General features: G+C 40.0%; 1 protein-coding gene across 11 annotated transcripts in view; it reads left to right on the forward strand.

Moving 5' to 3' along the window:
- Nucleotides 1–15,355, forward strand: part of CCDC85A (coiled-coil domain containing 85A) — a 193,760-nt gene that overhangs the window by 24,372 nt on the left and 154,033 nt on the right. Inside the window, exon 3 of one of the 11 annotated variants that reach the window (XM_038551311.1) lies at nucleotides 902–2,671. The exons of the other annotated variants lie outside the window; for them this stretch is intronic. Within the exon in view, the coding sequence (XP_038407239.1) occupies nucleotides 902–957 (56 nt within the window). The 3' untranslated portion in view covers nucleotides 958–2,671. Of the gene's footprint in view, nucleotides 1–901; nucleotides 2,672–15,355 lie in introns of those variants that run through there. 11 annotated transcript variants of the gene reach the window in all.

Here is a 15,355-nt window from a genome sequence, read left to right on the forward strand (position 1 = left end):
TGTGCTCACTTTTAATTCCGCAACTGGATTCCTGGTTTGCTTTGTAGCTCTTGGATCCCAGGCATGCCACTTGAGCTCCTATATTATGACTTCCAAATTTGTCCTTGGCTTTTGTAGTCCTCACCATGGCTTGAGGTGTTAGCATAGGACATTCCAGTCTGTGGGAGATTTAAAACTAAGGAAAATCCTGGAGTGGTTTTAGGAATATTGTTGGAAATTTCTTAGCCTTTCCTAAAGTTGACTCTTGCTTGGTGTTGTCGAAGGAAAAGCAGCAACCAAAGCTGGTGTGGTGCAGAGTGGTGATGGCAAAGTGTTCTGAAGCACTGACTGTGCTCTTTGAATGTGGCTCTCTTCAAGGGTGCATCTCTCTGCCTCCAAAAAATCTATATACTATGTGAAGAGTTGCAAGCTGGTGGGCCATGACCTAAATCCAGTTATACTCGTGTTTTGTTTGGCCCACATAGTGTCCTAACAATTGAAAAAGTCACCCACAAATCGAAGTTTCTGACTTTTAATAAATGGGAGGGTCTCCTGATGCGTGTGCTCCCTCATGTCAGCAGTCAGCAGGAATAGAGCAGCGGCTACCTGTCTCTTGAGTGTTCTAGTTTTCTCCTGCTGTGTAACAAACCACCTTGGTACCGAGCGTTGTAAAACAGCAACCCTTTCACTATGTTCATGGACTCTGTGAGTTGAGCATTTGGACAAGGCATAGTGGGGATGATTTGTTTCTACTCCACAGTGGCTAGGGCCTCAGCTGGGGAGACTTAAATTTGGGGAGCTGGAATCATCCAAAGGAGTAATAATTTACATGTGTCCTTGGGCCAGGAGAGCGTGGGGCTCTTTGGGAAACCCCCAAATCTGTATGCAGCTTCCAGGCTTTTCATGTGTTCTTTCTATGCAGGTTCTGCAACATGGCAGCCTCAGGGTGTTCAGCCTTCGCACATGGCGACTCAGTGATCCAAGATCCAGTGTTCCAGCTGGACAAGACAAAAGCCACCCGGCCTCTCAGGACTTAGCCTCAGAGATCAGACTCTGTCACTCTCTTCTATTCTATTGACTGGAGCAATCTCGAGTCCACCAAGTTGGAAAGCGAAGGGCCAGATACTCCACCTCTTGATGGGCTAATTAAAGAATTTGCATCTGTGTTTTCAGACTGACAAGGGGTGCAGACTGGCTCCATTCGCTGTCCTCTTCACCTCCCATGACATTGTGTCCAGGCTGCTTTACTGATTTCTATTACCTGATTGTCCCTGAGGGCATTTGAGTTAGAGATTACCGTTCTTCCTTGGGACTTCTAAATTTAGATGGACTCTAACCAGAAGTAGAATTTAGAGTTCATCTTCTGTCAACAGTTATAATGATAAGTGTTGCCTTTAGGAGAAAGAGTGGAAAGCAACGTTGACTCCCACTGCAAACATTTTTGGGGAAGCAGTATATGAGTTTTCACTGGGGGAAATAACCCACTGTGGTATGATTCATGCTCATGGTGGTGGCCATGCTCTCTGTTGTATCTAGAGAAATGGGTTCTCTTACTCATGTACTCACTGTTTTATTTCTTCACCTTGGATACATGCATTTCCTTATTCTGGAGACTGTGGGCCAAGCCATTTGCTTATCTTTAAAATTATTTAAAAACTACCCTATGGATGTTACCACTATCATTGTAAATAATGAAATCTTAATTCGGAGTGGTACACTACAAGAAGTCTTAGAATTTTGAAGTAACCATAGTATAAAGAGGGAGTGAAGGAAAAGTGTCTAAAATGATCATCTCTTCATTTTTACCCAACTCTGTCCTTCGAGTGAAGTTATCACGCACAGTTGTCCCAGTTGGAGTACTGGGCATTACCTTAGTCCCTTCCTTGCCCATCATCCTAGACTGTCAACAAATTTGATAGGTTATTCTCCTAAATATTTTTCCATCTATTCGTTGACTCCTGTCACTCTCTTAGCTCAGACCCACAGAATCAGGACTCCTGGTGGTAGGCCACCTGACTAGATGGGTTGCTAGTCTGTAATCTCGCTCCATTCCATTCTGCTCTACTTTAAGAATGATCTTCCTAGAACCTCTGTCAGGTCATGTTAGTTGCCTGTGAACAAACCAACTATGGGATCACTCTGCCTCTGGAGAAAACATTGTTTTGTAAATGGTCCCGGAGGTCCTATCTGATCTGGACCCAGCTTAGCTCTTAGACCTCATCTTCAGATTGCTCCTCCCTGCTCCAGTACACTCCCACCCTAAGTTGCTCCAGTCATAACTGGCCACTTGTTTCTGGGCACCTTCTGGATACTTCTGGGTAAATCCTATACTGGAAGCCTTGGCTACTGTTCTGTCTTGCCCATTCTGTGCCACATGTTCCATCTTTGGGTTTTCTGTAGTATCCCAGAGCCTTTAGCCATGTAATAATTATTTTTCACCTATCTTTCCAATTCTAATTCAGATTTCTTGAAGGCAGAAACCCTCTCCTGTCTCCATATATTGCTGCTGGGCATAGATTGGTCTTTGGGTAAATGTGCATGGAATGGCTGGCTGATGGAAACCCACCAGTGATTCTGTGCCAGAATTACTCTTGCTGAGGGGATTCCCGGGTGGCTCAGTGGTTTAGCACCTGCCTTTGGCCCAGGGCATTATCCTGGAGTCCCAGGATCAAGTCTCGCATGGGGCTCCCTGCATGGAGTCTGCTTCTCCCTCTGCCCCCCCCCCCCCGCCCTCGCTCATGAATAAATAAAATCTTTAAAAAAAAGAAAGAATTATTCTTGCTGAATAGCAGTCTATTTATACTGGAGTAGAGGACCCAATTCTGGTTTTGTGTTTGACAGGAGGAGGGAATCCTTCTCTGTGCCTTTCACACTGAAAGGGAACGTGTAAACTGTATTTGGGAGGAGAACAAGGAAGATCTTCTAAATATGCATCTTGATATATTTGTACATATTAGAAAGTAGTAAATCTAGCCCTCCTTGGTAAATGTCAAGAAAAACCTTCCTTTGTGTGCACCTGTACATTTCTTAGTTTCCTCACTGAGCAGCCCCAATTTCCACTGAAAATTCTCTCAAGAGCATCCCATATAGTAGATGGGATGTGAATTTGGACCGAGGCACACTCTGGTTTCAGTTTCTTCCTAAGCTCCATATCCTAGGGGACAGCTTACTTCATTTCTCAGAGTTTCTCTTTACTTAAAACATGTGGGTAGCAGATAAGAGTAGCAGTTGATAAATGCTAGGTCCCTTCCTCCCTCCGGAGGAGAAATAACAGTGCACCTAATTTTATGATTGTTTGACAATTGGATAGTCATCTCTTTCACATCTTAGCTCTTTATTATGTCATTTTTATCTCAGCAGCTTAGGAGATTGTAAGCCTCCTATTAAAAGTTAATTGTCGCTGAGTGTAAGGAGGATGTCCGAACACAGAATCGAGAGAATGACAGGAGAAGACCTCTTGGCTGACTCTACAGTCTTGGTTAGGGCTCTATGCTTTTTTTCAGCTGACACCTTTCAAATGAGTCACCTTGGTCACTATTGTTTATAGAAGAAGAAGTAAGCATTTGAATGTGCTTTGAGTGTGTCCAAATTTCAGTTTCAAGCTCACTGCTTAGTCTGGGCCCCTATTACCTGCTATCAGGGTATTAGGTCAGTATTTTACATTTACCTGTGTTTCATTCCTGCCCTGTAGATAGATATAAGCCCAGGAGGCTTGGGTAGTGAGGCGGTACAGTAGCAACTGGGACCGACAGTCTTGCTTTATGAAGAGTTTAGATTTGGCTGTGATTGGCAGCAGGTTCTTTGTTGTCGCTAAGAGCTGAAGCTAAAATTACCTGTGTTTCAAACAAAAAGTCTTCTAGGAACTGCCTTTTTCTAGGAGGTTGGAGGAAGAGGGGAGATAGATGACTTTTGTCTGAATACCCAGGCTTTAGGATCTAGGCCAAACGGGGATTGAGCTGCCTCTTAAAATTTTTATTATTATGCTCTCTAGGAACCCTTGAAAAGAGACTAATGCACTTTTCATGACTGGATATTAAAGAGTATTTATATCAAGTATAAAAAGTTGCTGTTGAAGTGGTTTTTTTTCTTTCTTGTCTCAGACACAGAAGGAGCAAAGTCTAATAGAAAAACCAAAAATAGTGTGTTCTCCTAAATGTGACCTGATCATGTATGACCCAGTTCGAGAGGAGCACCCCTTACTATTCAACTGGAATTTGGGTGAGGAGGGTGCACAGTCAGCTACAGTGTATGGCGTGGTACGGGAGGCTAAGATGGGGTGCCACTTATGTCCAATGAGGCTGGATAAGCACTGGGACATGGGCTTGACTGACAGTACATGGTCATTTTGGGTGAGCCTTAAATCTGGACTTCAAACCTTATCAAAGTGAAAAGTGATATGCCTAGAAAAATGACTTCATTGTTTTTGTAAAAATGGCACATTATCATAAAAAAAATTTAGTGAGCAGTCCAGAAAACTTAAAAAAAGCCAAAACACAAGCCAAGATTGTAGTATCCAGAAATACACACCATTCACATTTGTGAACCTTCTACACCTTTCTCTAAGCATAATATAGATGAAAGGTAGATGGATAGAAATTATTTTATAAACCAAGGTAAATCTATACCCCACCTTGCCTTCTTAAAGGATTGTATTGGAGAAAAACATGGGCAACCTGGTATTTTTCCTCTCCATGAATGCAACTTGCTTTTGTGCCTAGAACATTTTCCAGGGAACTTTCCCTGTGTATCGTCTTGATGTTGATGCTTCAGAATTTTTTTCTGGGATGGAGTGGGCCCTCTTGATGTGGCCACTTTTTAATTTTAGGAAATTATCTTTTATTACAACTTTAAAATATTTAGCTTTCTTAGTATAACATGGAACAGAGGAAATGGAATGAAACTAAAATGTACTGTTCTAAGAATTGGTTATAAAGCAAATTCCCCAAGTATCCACCCCTGGGTGAAGACCCAAATCCTGTCTGCCTCCCCAGAAGTTCCCTGCTTTCCCCTTCTCACCCACATGGCTTTCTTTCTGTGGTGATGCCCCTGTCCTGACTGACAGGTACCACTCCCTGGCTTTTCTTTATACTAAAGTCTGTACCAGTTCAAAACATGAATGCTGGTAGTAAGTTTAGCTTAATTGAGCCCATATTGCACGTATGCCTTAATTACAAATGCATAGAACATCTTTTGTGTGTTGGCCACTTGTGAGTCTTCTCTAGTGAGATGTCTGTTCAGATCTTTTACCCATTTTAAAAACTGAATTGTTTGTCTTATTTTTGAATTTTTAAGGGTTCTTTGTATATTTTGGATACAATTCCTTTACCAGTAGGTGTTTTGCGAATATTTTCTCCCAGTCTGTGGCTGGTCTCTTTATTTTCTTAAACAGTGTTCTTTGTAGAGCAGAGTGTTTCAGCTTTAATACAATCTAACTTAAAATGTTTTCTTTCATGGATCCTGCTTTTGGTGGCACATCTAAAAATTCATGGTCAAATCCAAGGTCACCTAGATGATTTTCTCCTGTTATCTTCTAGGGTTTTTTTTTTTTTTTTACTTTTGCATTTAGATATAGAATCCATTTTGAATTAATTTTTGTGAAAGGTATGAGGATAATGTCATCGTCGTCTTTTTCTTTTTGCATATACACAGCACCATTTGTTGAAAGTGCTATTTAATTTATTTAATTACCATTGTTTCTTATGAAAGATCAATTGACTATATTTGTGTATTTATGAGCTCCCTATTCTATTACATTGATATACATCTCTATCCTTTTGCTAATTCTGCACTGCCTTGATTATTGCAGCTTTGTGATGGTAGAAGTTGAGTTTTGTGAGTCCCTTAAATATGTTGTTCAATGTCCTGTTGGCTCTTCTGTGACTTCTTTTCACATAAACTTTAGAAGCTATTTGTTGATGTCCACAAAAGAATTTGCTCAGATTTTGATTGAGATGCCATTGAACCTATAGATCAGGTTGGGGAGAACTGATATCCTAACAAAATTAAGTCATCTGAATCTATGAGCACAGAATAGCTCTTTATTGTAAATGGTCTTATTTTTAAATTTCAGATTACAATTGTCCATTTTTGGTATACATGAAATCAATGGACTTTTTAAAAATTTTTTATTTATTTATGATAGTCACACACACAGAGAGAGAGAGAGGCAGAGACATAGGCAGAGGGAGAAGCAGGCTCCATGCACTGGGAGCCCGACGTGGGATTCGATCCCGGGTCTCCAGGATCACGCCCTGGGCCAAAGGCAGGCGCCAAACCGCTGCGCCACCCAGGGATCCCAATCAATGGACTTTTATGTATTAACTTTGTATTTTTGCTATACTGGCTTATTAGATCTGGGAAGGATTTTTTTTCCCCTCCACTTTGACATGTTTCATACTGACAGTCCTGTCCTCTGTGAGCAAAGTGTTACTCCTTTCTAATTTGTATGTTTTTTGTTTCCTTATTGTTCTATCTAGGACTTCTAGTGTGATGTTGCCTAGGCTTGCAGACATAGGACATTCTTGCCTTGTCCAGGATCACAGGGACAGAGGATCCAGTATGATGTTAGCTGTAAGCTCCTTGGAGATGTCTTTTTGTCAAGTTGAGTAAGTTCCCCTCTTTATTAAGAGATCATTAAGGAAGTTCTTGTCAAGTTTGTTAAGAATTCTTATCAAGAATGTTGGGCTTTGTCTAAATGCTTTTTCTATATTGACATGATCATGTGATTTCCCTTTTTTAGTATGTATTTTTGAACTTGTTCACTTTTTTTTTTTTTTCAAAACTGAACTTTTAAGACTCACTAACCTTGTACCAGTAGTTGGAATTTATACCTTTTTACTGCTGTATAATGAGTTAGTAAACTCTGGTCTGTAGGCCATGTCTAGCCCACTGCTTATTTTTATATAATTTGCAAGCTGAGAATGATTTTTTACATTTTTAAGTGATTGAAAAGATCTAAAGAAATAGAATTTGTAATATGCAAATTATGACATTCAGATTTCATTGCCCGTAAATAAAGTGGAATTGGAACCAGCTACACTGATTTGTTTATGTAGCATCTGTGGCTGCTCTTGTGTTCCCGTAGCAGAACAGAGTAGTCACAATAGAGACCACAGGCTCTCCAAATGGAAAATATTTACCATCTAGTGCTTTACAGGAGAAGTTTCCTGACCCCTGCTCTATAGTAGTCCACTGCATATATTCGTCCAAAAGATATGTGCTCATTTGACTGATGGGCTTAAGGATGTTACTGGTTTGGGGCAATTATTTTTTAAAGATTTTATTTTTTTATTTGAGAAAGAGAAAGAGAGAAAGAGCGAGCATGGGAGCTAGTGAGCAGGGGAAGGGCCAGAGGGAGAAGGGGAGAGAGAATCTCAGGCAGACTTTGTGTTGAATGTGAAGCCTGATGCAGGGCTCAGTCTCACAACCCTGAGATCATGACCTGAGCTGAAATCAAGTCAGATGCTTAACAGACTGAGCCCCCTAGGTGCCCTGGTTTTTGGCAATTATAAAAAAGCTGTCATTAACATTTTTATGCACGTATACTAATACACGTAAGCATGTGTATCATTGCTGTGTGTGTGCTTTGGAGCGGCATTGCTGAGTCATGGATGGTGTCTGCCTTCAGCTGTAGTGGTGATGCCAGAGTGGTTATTTGCAGCCACACTGTCACCAGCAGTGGATGAAACTCCCATCATTAAATATGCTTGCCAATAACCACTGTTTGTAGGACTTAAAATTTTTGTCAGTGTGATAGATGTGACCTCATATATCATTTAAGTGTTGATTTGTTCCTTCTTGATCACCAGTGGCACCCATTTTGAAGTATTTTTTTTGCATTCTTTTCTTCCAAAGCACCAATTATATGTTTGTTGTCTCTCTCCCTGCCCCAATTCCCTCTTACTCAATCTTGTCCACCTTGTTTTTGATTGTGATTTTAGCTGTATTTATTTCACTTATTTCTTTCTAATGTTTTCATCTCATTAATATTTTCATTTCTTTTTTAAATCTGATTTCTGGCATACACACACACACACACACACACCCATTTTTGAACTTGTCTGTTTATGACTCTTTTACCCAACTTTTCTTAGCAGACATGGGAGATTATTTGCCTGAGAAAATCCTTTGTCTTGTCGTGGCTTTTATTCCCCCCTTGTGTTCTTCATTTTTGCTCATGAGGCAAGGGGAATGTGAATTGGGATAGTCTAAAGTTTCCACTTTGATTTTTTTTTTTTTTTTTCAAAAGTCCTCTTACCAAATAGGTTACTGTCTTTGCCATGTGAATTTCTCCTCCCTTAGATTTTGGCCTTGAACAGCAAAGACACTGAAGTTAGTGACTGTGTCATCTCCTACTTCCCTGCTGGATGGCTTCCTTATCTAAGTGTAGGTCACAGATAACACCAGGGCAGGTGTAAAAAGGGTTTGTGTGAGCTGTATGTCCGGTGACATTCTGTGGCATCTTCAACTTTATTGCCTCCAGATATATTCCCTTTAACCTCCCCTGCAGACCTACATCTGTCCATCTAGTTGCCCTAATGCTTGAACGGGCCTCTTCCAGAGGCTTACCTTGACTTGAGGTTTTAGGGAAACCTATTTCCACTAACTTAGGAGGAGGTATAGAACTACCCTCCATTTCTTAAGTGTGCTCTGTATTTTGCCTTTTAGATTTGCCACTGTGTTCTTGTTCCAAAGGAATTTCTTCTGTATTTATTTTTTTGGTTATTTTTGATGGAGATGAACTCCTTTGCTTAGCCGTTTTCAGTAGGAGGTCATGACATTTTTTTTTTCCCCAATGCTGTAAAAATACATGAATGTTTGGTGTTAGAAGCTAAAATAAGTGGATGATTTATTTTACTTTTTTATCCACATGTGAGAATGCCATAGAGAGAAAGAGCCAGCATTTGTAAGGTGTTTTCTTCTCAAAGTCATAAACATCAAGAATGGAAGGAAAACAGATTTTTTTTTTCTATATGGAATAAAAGCAAAATGCTCAAAATAATGATTTTCTTTCTAAAAGCTTAATGTAGTGTATCTTAATTATCGAAGGATTAAAGCATACGATGTACAGTTATTATGTTATACATGGAAATCATGGCAAACATCCTAATATACATCTCTGAACGTGATTTGCCAATGTTTTTTGTTAGTCATAATTATCTCTTTCTTAATTAGGTTTGCCTCATTATTGGTTTCTTAAAATATGTGCATATTTTAAGGATCATAGGGAAGTCAATTTATGGAAAAGCATCATTAAATTTGTTTTACAGACTCTGAGTTGTTCCTGCTGAGGTTTGGGGACATATGGCATCTTGTCTGATACAACATCTTGTGTGAAAAATCTTGCTCAGAAACCAAAACAAAAGCAACAAAAAATAAGAATAAACGTCAGCAACGTAAAATTTTCCTCAGTCAAAATGCTTTTTAAGTAATTTCGGCAAATATATCATACATGGTGACTGTGGATATAGTGCTGAATATTTTTTATTTGTGAGAAAAGTTTCAAAACCAATTTGAAAATGGGAACTCCTGTCTTAATTTAGTAATCTAAAATATTTAAAGCCAAAGCTATACTTGCTAAAGAAGCACTAAGTCATCCACTACTTTTTTTTTAAATTAAGAGCCTTTTTATTACAATAGTGATAGACATTGTAAAAACTTATGCAGTATAAGAACATGAAAATTCGTCTTCCTATCACTAGAGACTATCGTTTAAGACTGTACATTTTTTCATGTCCATTTCTGTGTGCCTGTTTTTTAGCCAAAAAGATAATGCTTTACATCCCATTTTCTAAATTTTTTTTCCCAGTAATAATAATCCCTGGCTTTTGATGTCAATAAATTTGCTTCTTACATATTCCCTGGTTCACCTTCAACATTAACAGTTGTCTCAGATATCCTTGAGAGCTGTTTTGTCCAGTCAGGATTGTGTCTCTGTCTTTTGTTGTGTCTAGTTGCCACAGCCCTTAAGTTCCTTTTGTCTAGCATGGTCCCCATTTTGTTTCCTGTGACACAGGAAGTTTCCTATAACTTGTTGAAGAAGCTTGGCAACTTGTCTCATACCCAGAGGTTTTTTTCCCCCTAAGATTTTATTTGTTTGTTTGTTTATTTGAGAGAGTTGGGGGTGTAGAGACAGAGAGAATCTCCAACAGACTCTGCATTTAGCATGGAGACTGAATGGGGCTTGATCTCATGACCCTGAGATCATGGCCTGAGCCAGAACCAACAGTCCAGGGCTCAACCAACTAAGTCATCCAGGCGCCCTTACCCAGAGGTTTTTAAATTTTTTTAAAATTTTTATTTATTTATGATAGTCACACAGAGAGAGAGAGGCAGAGACATAGGCAGAGGGAGAAGCAGGCTCCATGCACCGGGAGCCCGACGTGGGATTCGATCCCGGGTCTCCAGGATCGTGCCCTGGGCCAAAGGCAGGCGCCAAACTGCTGCGCCACCCAGGGATCCCTACCCAGATGTTTTTAATGTGAAAGTTGTTCGAAATTATATTTGACTTCTTGAATCATTCATGTCACTTCTTCAGAGATTTTGGGAGGACCAGAAGCAAGAGGAGAAGGGAAGGCAGACCTAAATGTCACCGAAGCGAGAGAACCCTCTTCTCCACAAGGGTATACGTGCTAGTTATCATTTACATACTGGGTCTGTGAGATGTTGTCTCCCAAACTGTGAGACTCTGAATTCACCAAGCCCTGCCTTTATTTCTTATTGTATTAACAAGGCTGATTATGAGCGTCCATTTACTAAAGAGGCTGGTTTTGGGGTTTTGTTTAGACTGTTGTTTGCCTTCACACTGACTTTGTGTGTGTGTGTGTGTGTGTGTGTGTGTGTGTGTTCACACGCAGATACATTTTTTTCCTGGGCCATGAGGTCGACTTCTAAAAGCAGTGGTACAGAGTCCTACAGCGTGCTATGCCTTGTTAGACGTTGTGCAAGGTAAAGATGAGTAACACAAAAATGAATGACAGACTCAGCTCTCAGGGGTCTCTCTGAAATCATTATGGGGGAAAGATCGGCCAGAAATAGGGAGAAATAATGTTAGTGGATACTCTTGGCTCAGTAAAAAAGATGATCTGATCTTGTATTTTAAAATCACCTCTCTTGGGGTCTCATTTATGTTCAATAAAATGCACCCATTTTAAGTGTCCAGCCTTATTTTGGGACCACCCCCTGCTTCATCCTGCTGCACTAACAAAGTGCTTGTGAAGTCGAAGACAAGCTCCACCTTCTCCTTGCTCTTCTGATTGTCTGATATGTGTTGTATGTTTTGCTGCTTGCCTTTGTCTGGAATGCCCTCCTCCCTGCTTGCTTCTCAAGATTCACTTCACCTCCCTCCAGACTGTTAACCCCTCCTCTGTGCTCCGAGGTCTTTGTGTGTAACACTGTTGACCAAAGTATCTGCATGATACACTTCTGTGCCACTCAAACAGCATGTTAACTTTACTTTTGCCCTTTTATGAACAACCTTTTTTCTTTTCCATTTTCTGTTTCGTCCATTGAGTAAATATTTTCCCAATATCCCTTATATAGCAGGCTTAATGTGCAATCCTGGGGTAGATAAAACTTGGGCCAAGACTTTGTCCCTTCCTTTCTGGGACTGAAATACAGCAGGGGTGATAGAAACAGCATCAGTTCAGCGTGACGAATGTAGTAGAAGTACTGTGACCCATGGGAACAAGGAGTTACAGAGCCATTGGTTGTGTGGGGAAGAAACAGAGCTTCATTGAAGTTAATTCCAAAGGGTTAAAGATTCTGGGATTTGCTAGATAGAGAAGAAGGAGGTGATAAGAGTATAGCAGACAATACGCATGAAAGCATAGTGTTGTGAAGTCATGACGCATTCAGGGACTTCTGAGATATTGTGTACTTGGAAGATCCTTTCTTGCATGTGAATATATTTGCCAATGTAGATACAAATATTTCCTTCTGTAATCCCTTTTAATTCCATTTTTCTATTTAATCTTAAGCTCTATCACCCATATTGCGTCCTTTACTTAAAGGCTGGTAAATCAAGTAACCTCCATGTGTGAATAAACATTGTAGACATTTTTTTCCCTTTAATGAAGCCAAGCTTGTATAATCTAAAAAAGCAAAGCATAGTCATAACAGAGAATAAGATGTGATTATTTGTAGCAAGTCCGAAAGCTATCGCCAAGCTTCTGCAAACAGCTTACCTTTTCATAATCATTCTGAAGAGAGATGAATGTGATTTCAAAGAATAAGCTAGGACAACAAAACCACATGGTGTGATGCTTTGTTTTCCAGAAACTCCATCATTTAATATTCCTTTCCTTGCAGACAGTTTAGCAGGTCAGACCTTTCTGAGAAGGCAGCTGTACTTCATCATTTCTTCTTAGTAGCTGAATGGCATTCTGGAAGATCACTTTTCAGAAATGTCAGTGTGCTTAATGATAGGACAGACCGCAAATGGATTGTCTAAAAGCTAAGTAAGACTGGCTTTGTCTAACAAAATAGCAATAAAAGTTGATCTCCACTGATAACTTCTTCTGTCTCCTGGCTACTAAAAATAGCTTGTAATAACTTTTTCCAGGAATTGAGAAGGAAAGAAATATGCAGGAGGCCATGGATGTAGGGTCTCTTTGTTCTTATATGGCTTCTCCATTCCCACTAAAGCCATTGCCACCCTTTTGCCCCCTTCTGACCTTTGGGTCTCTGGATTGAATCATGTGGGGAAGAAGGAAGACTTCACTGAAGTTGACTTTAAAGATTTAAAGCTTCTGGGTGTAGAAGTACTGACAGCACTGCCTCCATCTTCGGCCCTCCATCGTGTTCTTACCCACTCAATGACCTCCCTTCAAGGCTCCCTGTTCCAGGCCCCTGGAGGTTAATGGAAGCCCTGACTGGAAGGCTTGTTCTGGCTTTCTCTAAAGTGGTGCTCAAAAGGTGCCATGTTAGACAACTACCCTTTGACCTCACCACACTGCCCTTCACTGTGCATGAAAGTTCACATATGGGCTGTAGAACAGCTGCGTAGCACTGGATTTTCTATCTGTCTGATGCCCCCCCTTGCTCCCCTCAGTAAGTGACCTTGAATAAAACCCCACATGAACAGTATGGAGTGGCCCTCTTCCTTTTTCCATATCACAGCACCTTCACAGTCTGAAGGATACCTTACTGACCCTCTGCTACCTCCTAACAGTGCGATTTGCTAGAGACGCATATCCTCTTTTTCCAAGATAAATTTGCCTTCTGTGAAAATGTCTATATTTAAGGTCCTCACTCTCTTGATATTTTCTGTGGTTCTTTGCTTTTCTGACTCCATTTCCTGGTACACTAATAATCAGCACTAGCTTATGAATAAGAGATGAGCCACAGATCATTTCATAGAGGAATCTTAGTTGGGTTTGGACTCCTGGCTGGTCACTCAAGAATAGAATCAGCCTGTGTGCAGGGTGATTTTACACTTGCGGCTGCCAAAGCATTTATGTCCTATCACGAAGTTGTGCACCACATATGTACTTACTAGGTAGTAGTTGTGTACTTAGCCGGCTTCCACTCAACCTACTTAACAGACCTATGCTTTCCATTTTTGCTGTAAAACATATTGATGCCTTTGGCACTTGCAGCTAGATGGATATTCCTTGGTAAGCTTGTGTATATCTCCCAACTAGTTGAGTTGTTGGCTTACTGGGAGTTAGCTGTGTGTATTCCCAAACCTGTGTATGTCCATTGCACTTGTTACTGAAATCTTGAAATTTAATGAAATATTGCGTAGGTTAATGAACTAGAACTGTAAACGAGTTATTTTCCTATGAGAGAGAAATAAAATGCTATGGAAAGATTCAGTAAAGGCAAGTTGTCTAAGAAAATTGTCAAAGTGTGGATGGGCAAGAAAATGGTAAAATATTTGGAAACAGAATTATAAAAATTAAAAGATTTTGTTAGGTTACAGATTTCTCTTTAAAAGTTTAAGTGTTGATTTTTCACTATACTTTAAAAGACAGCAAAACCAGAAAATCTGGGTAATGCATTTTGCATTGGCTTTTGTGAGCATAACAGTATAAATTCTGAGAAAAGAACTTGGCCTATATTTATCATTTTAAAAGTGATCGCCAGCTTTTGAAATTAATGAAATAACCCTTGTCCCTTGTTATGGTGTGTCTTAGATGAAAGACTTAGAAAGCATCTGAAGTACGGGGACCCCCCCCTTTTGTTAATCTGTTGTCATGCACAGAAGAGAATTCCCTGTTAGAACCACTGAACTGGAACATTTCTTTTTTTTATAGAAGAATGATTTCTGGACCCAGTCAGGGAAGAAGATGCGCAGGCCCTCCAGCTATTAGGGAGCCCATCAAGGATAATTGAACCGTGGAGAGTTAATGTCTTTGTAAATCTGTTTCCCTGGCACATAATATTCAGGGGCATATCAGACACATTTTCCCACCCATTGATAATAAATGTGTCCTAAGTCCCCAGTATGAGATGTGACTGGGAAGTAAAGAGACCAGTTTAACCAATATACCAGAATTTATACATCCAAATGAGTTTGCTTTTTCAAATTAATGACAGTAGGAGGTTTAACAATTATTCCGAAGATTTTGTCTCTACTCGAAAAGTTTTGGAAACCATTTGAAATTGCTTTTGAAGGCAATTTACATGCTATGGGAATGCCAGTTCACTTGTTTCAGAGTTATACCTGTTTTTGAAACCAATGATAGTTTAACCCATCTTGATTTGCCATCTTGGTTCTAAATAGCTACCTACTACTACTAGGTGTCAAGATGTTCCACTACTAGAATATTAAAAAGCATGCATTTCAAGTCCTAAAGACAGCCCCAAAGGAGAGTTCAAAAAAGGCTTGAGCAGTTGTAGCATCACTGAAATAAACATAAACCATCTAATTAAGTGGGTGCTTTGAAGAGGAGAGTGTTGATTTGGATATGCAAATCATTTGTTAAAAAGGTGAATTAGTCCCATTGCTCTAGAGCAGCCATTAGCAAATTTTTCCATAGAGGGCCAGACAGTAAATAGTTTAGACTTTGAGGGCCATGGATCTGTGTCACAACTATTGAACTATGCACAAAAGCAAACAGAGACAATATATAAATGAATGACATTATATGACAATATATAAATGAATAATACTCTATTTTCAGGGCCCCTGGGTGGCTCAGTGGTTGAGCATCTGTCTTTGGCTCAGGTCATGATCCCGGGGTCCTGGGATCGTGTCCCACATCGGGCTCTTTCAAGGGAGCTTGCTTCTCCCTCTGCTTATGTCTCTGCCTCTCTCTGTGTGTCTCTCATGAATAAATAAATAAAAAACATTAAAACTCTATTTTCAAACACAGACAACTGGTTGAATTTGGCCCATGGGCCATAGTTGTCAAGCACGGCTCTACAGAGC

The sequence above is a fragment of the Canis lupus genome, chromosome 10, assembly GCF_011100685.1.
Source record: "Canis lupus familiaris isolate Mischka breed German Shepherd chromosome 10, alternate assembly UU_Cfam_GSD_1.0, whole genome shotgun sequence".
Taxonomy (NCBI): domain Eukaryota; kingdom Metazoa; phylum Chordata; class Mammalia; order Carnivora; family Canidae; genus Canis; species Canis lupus.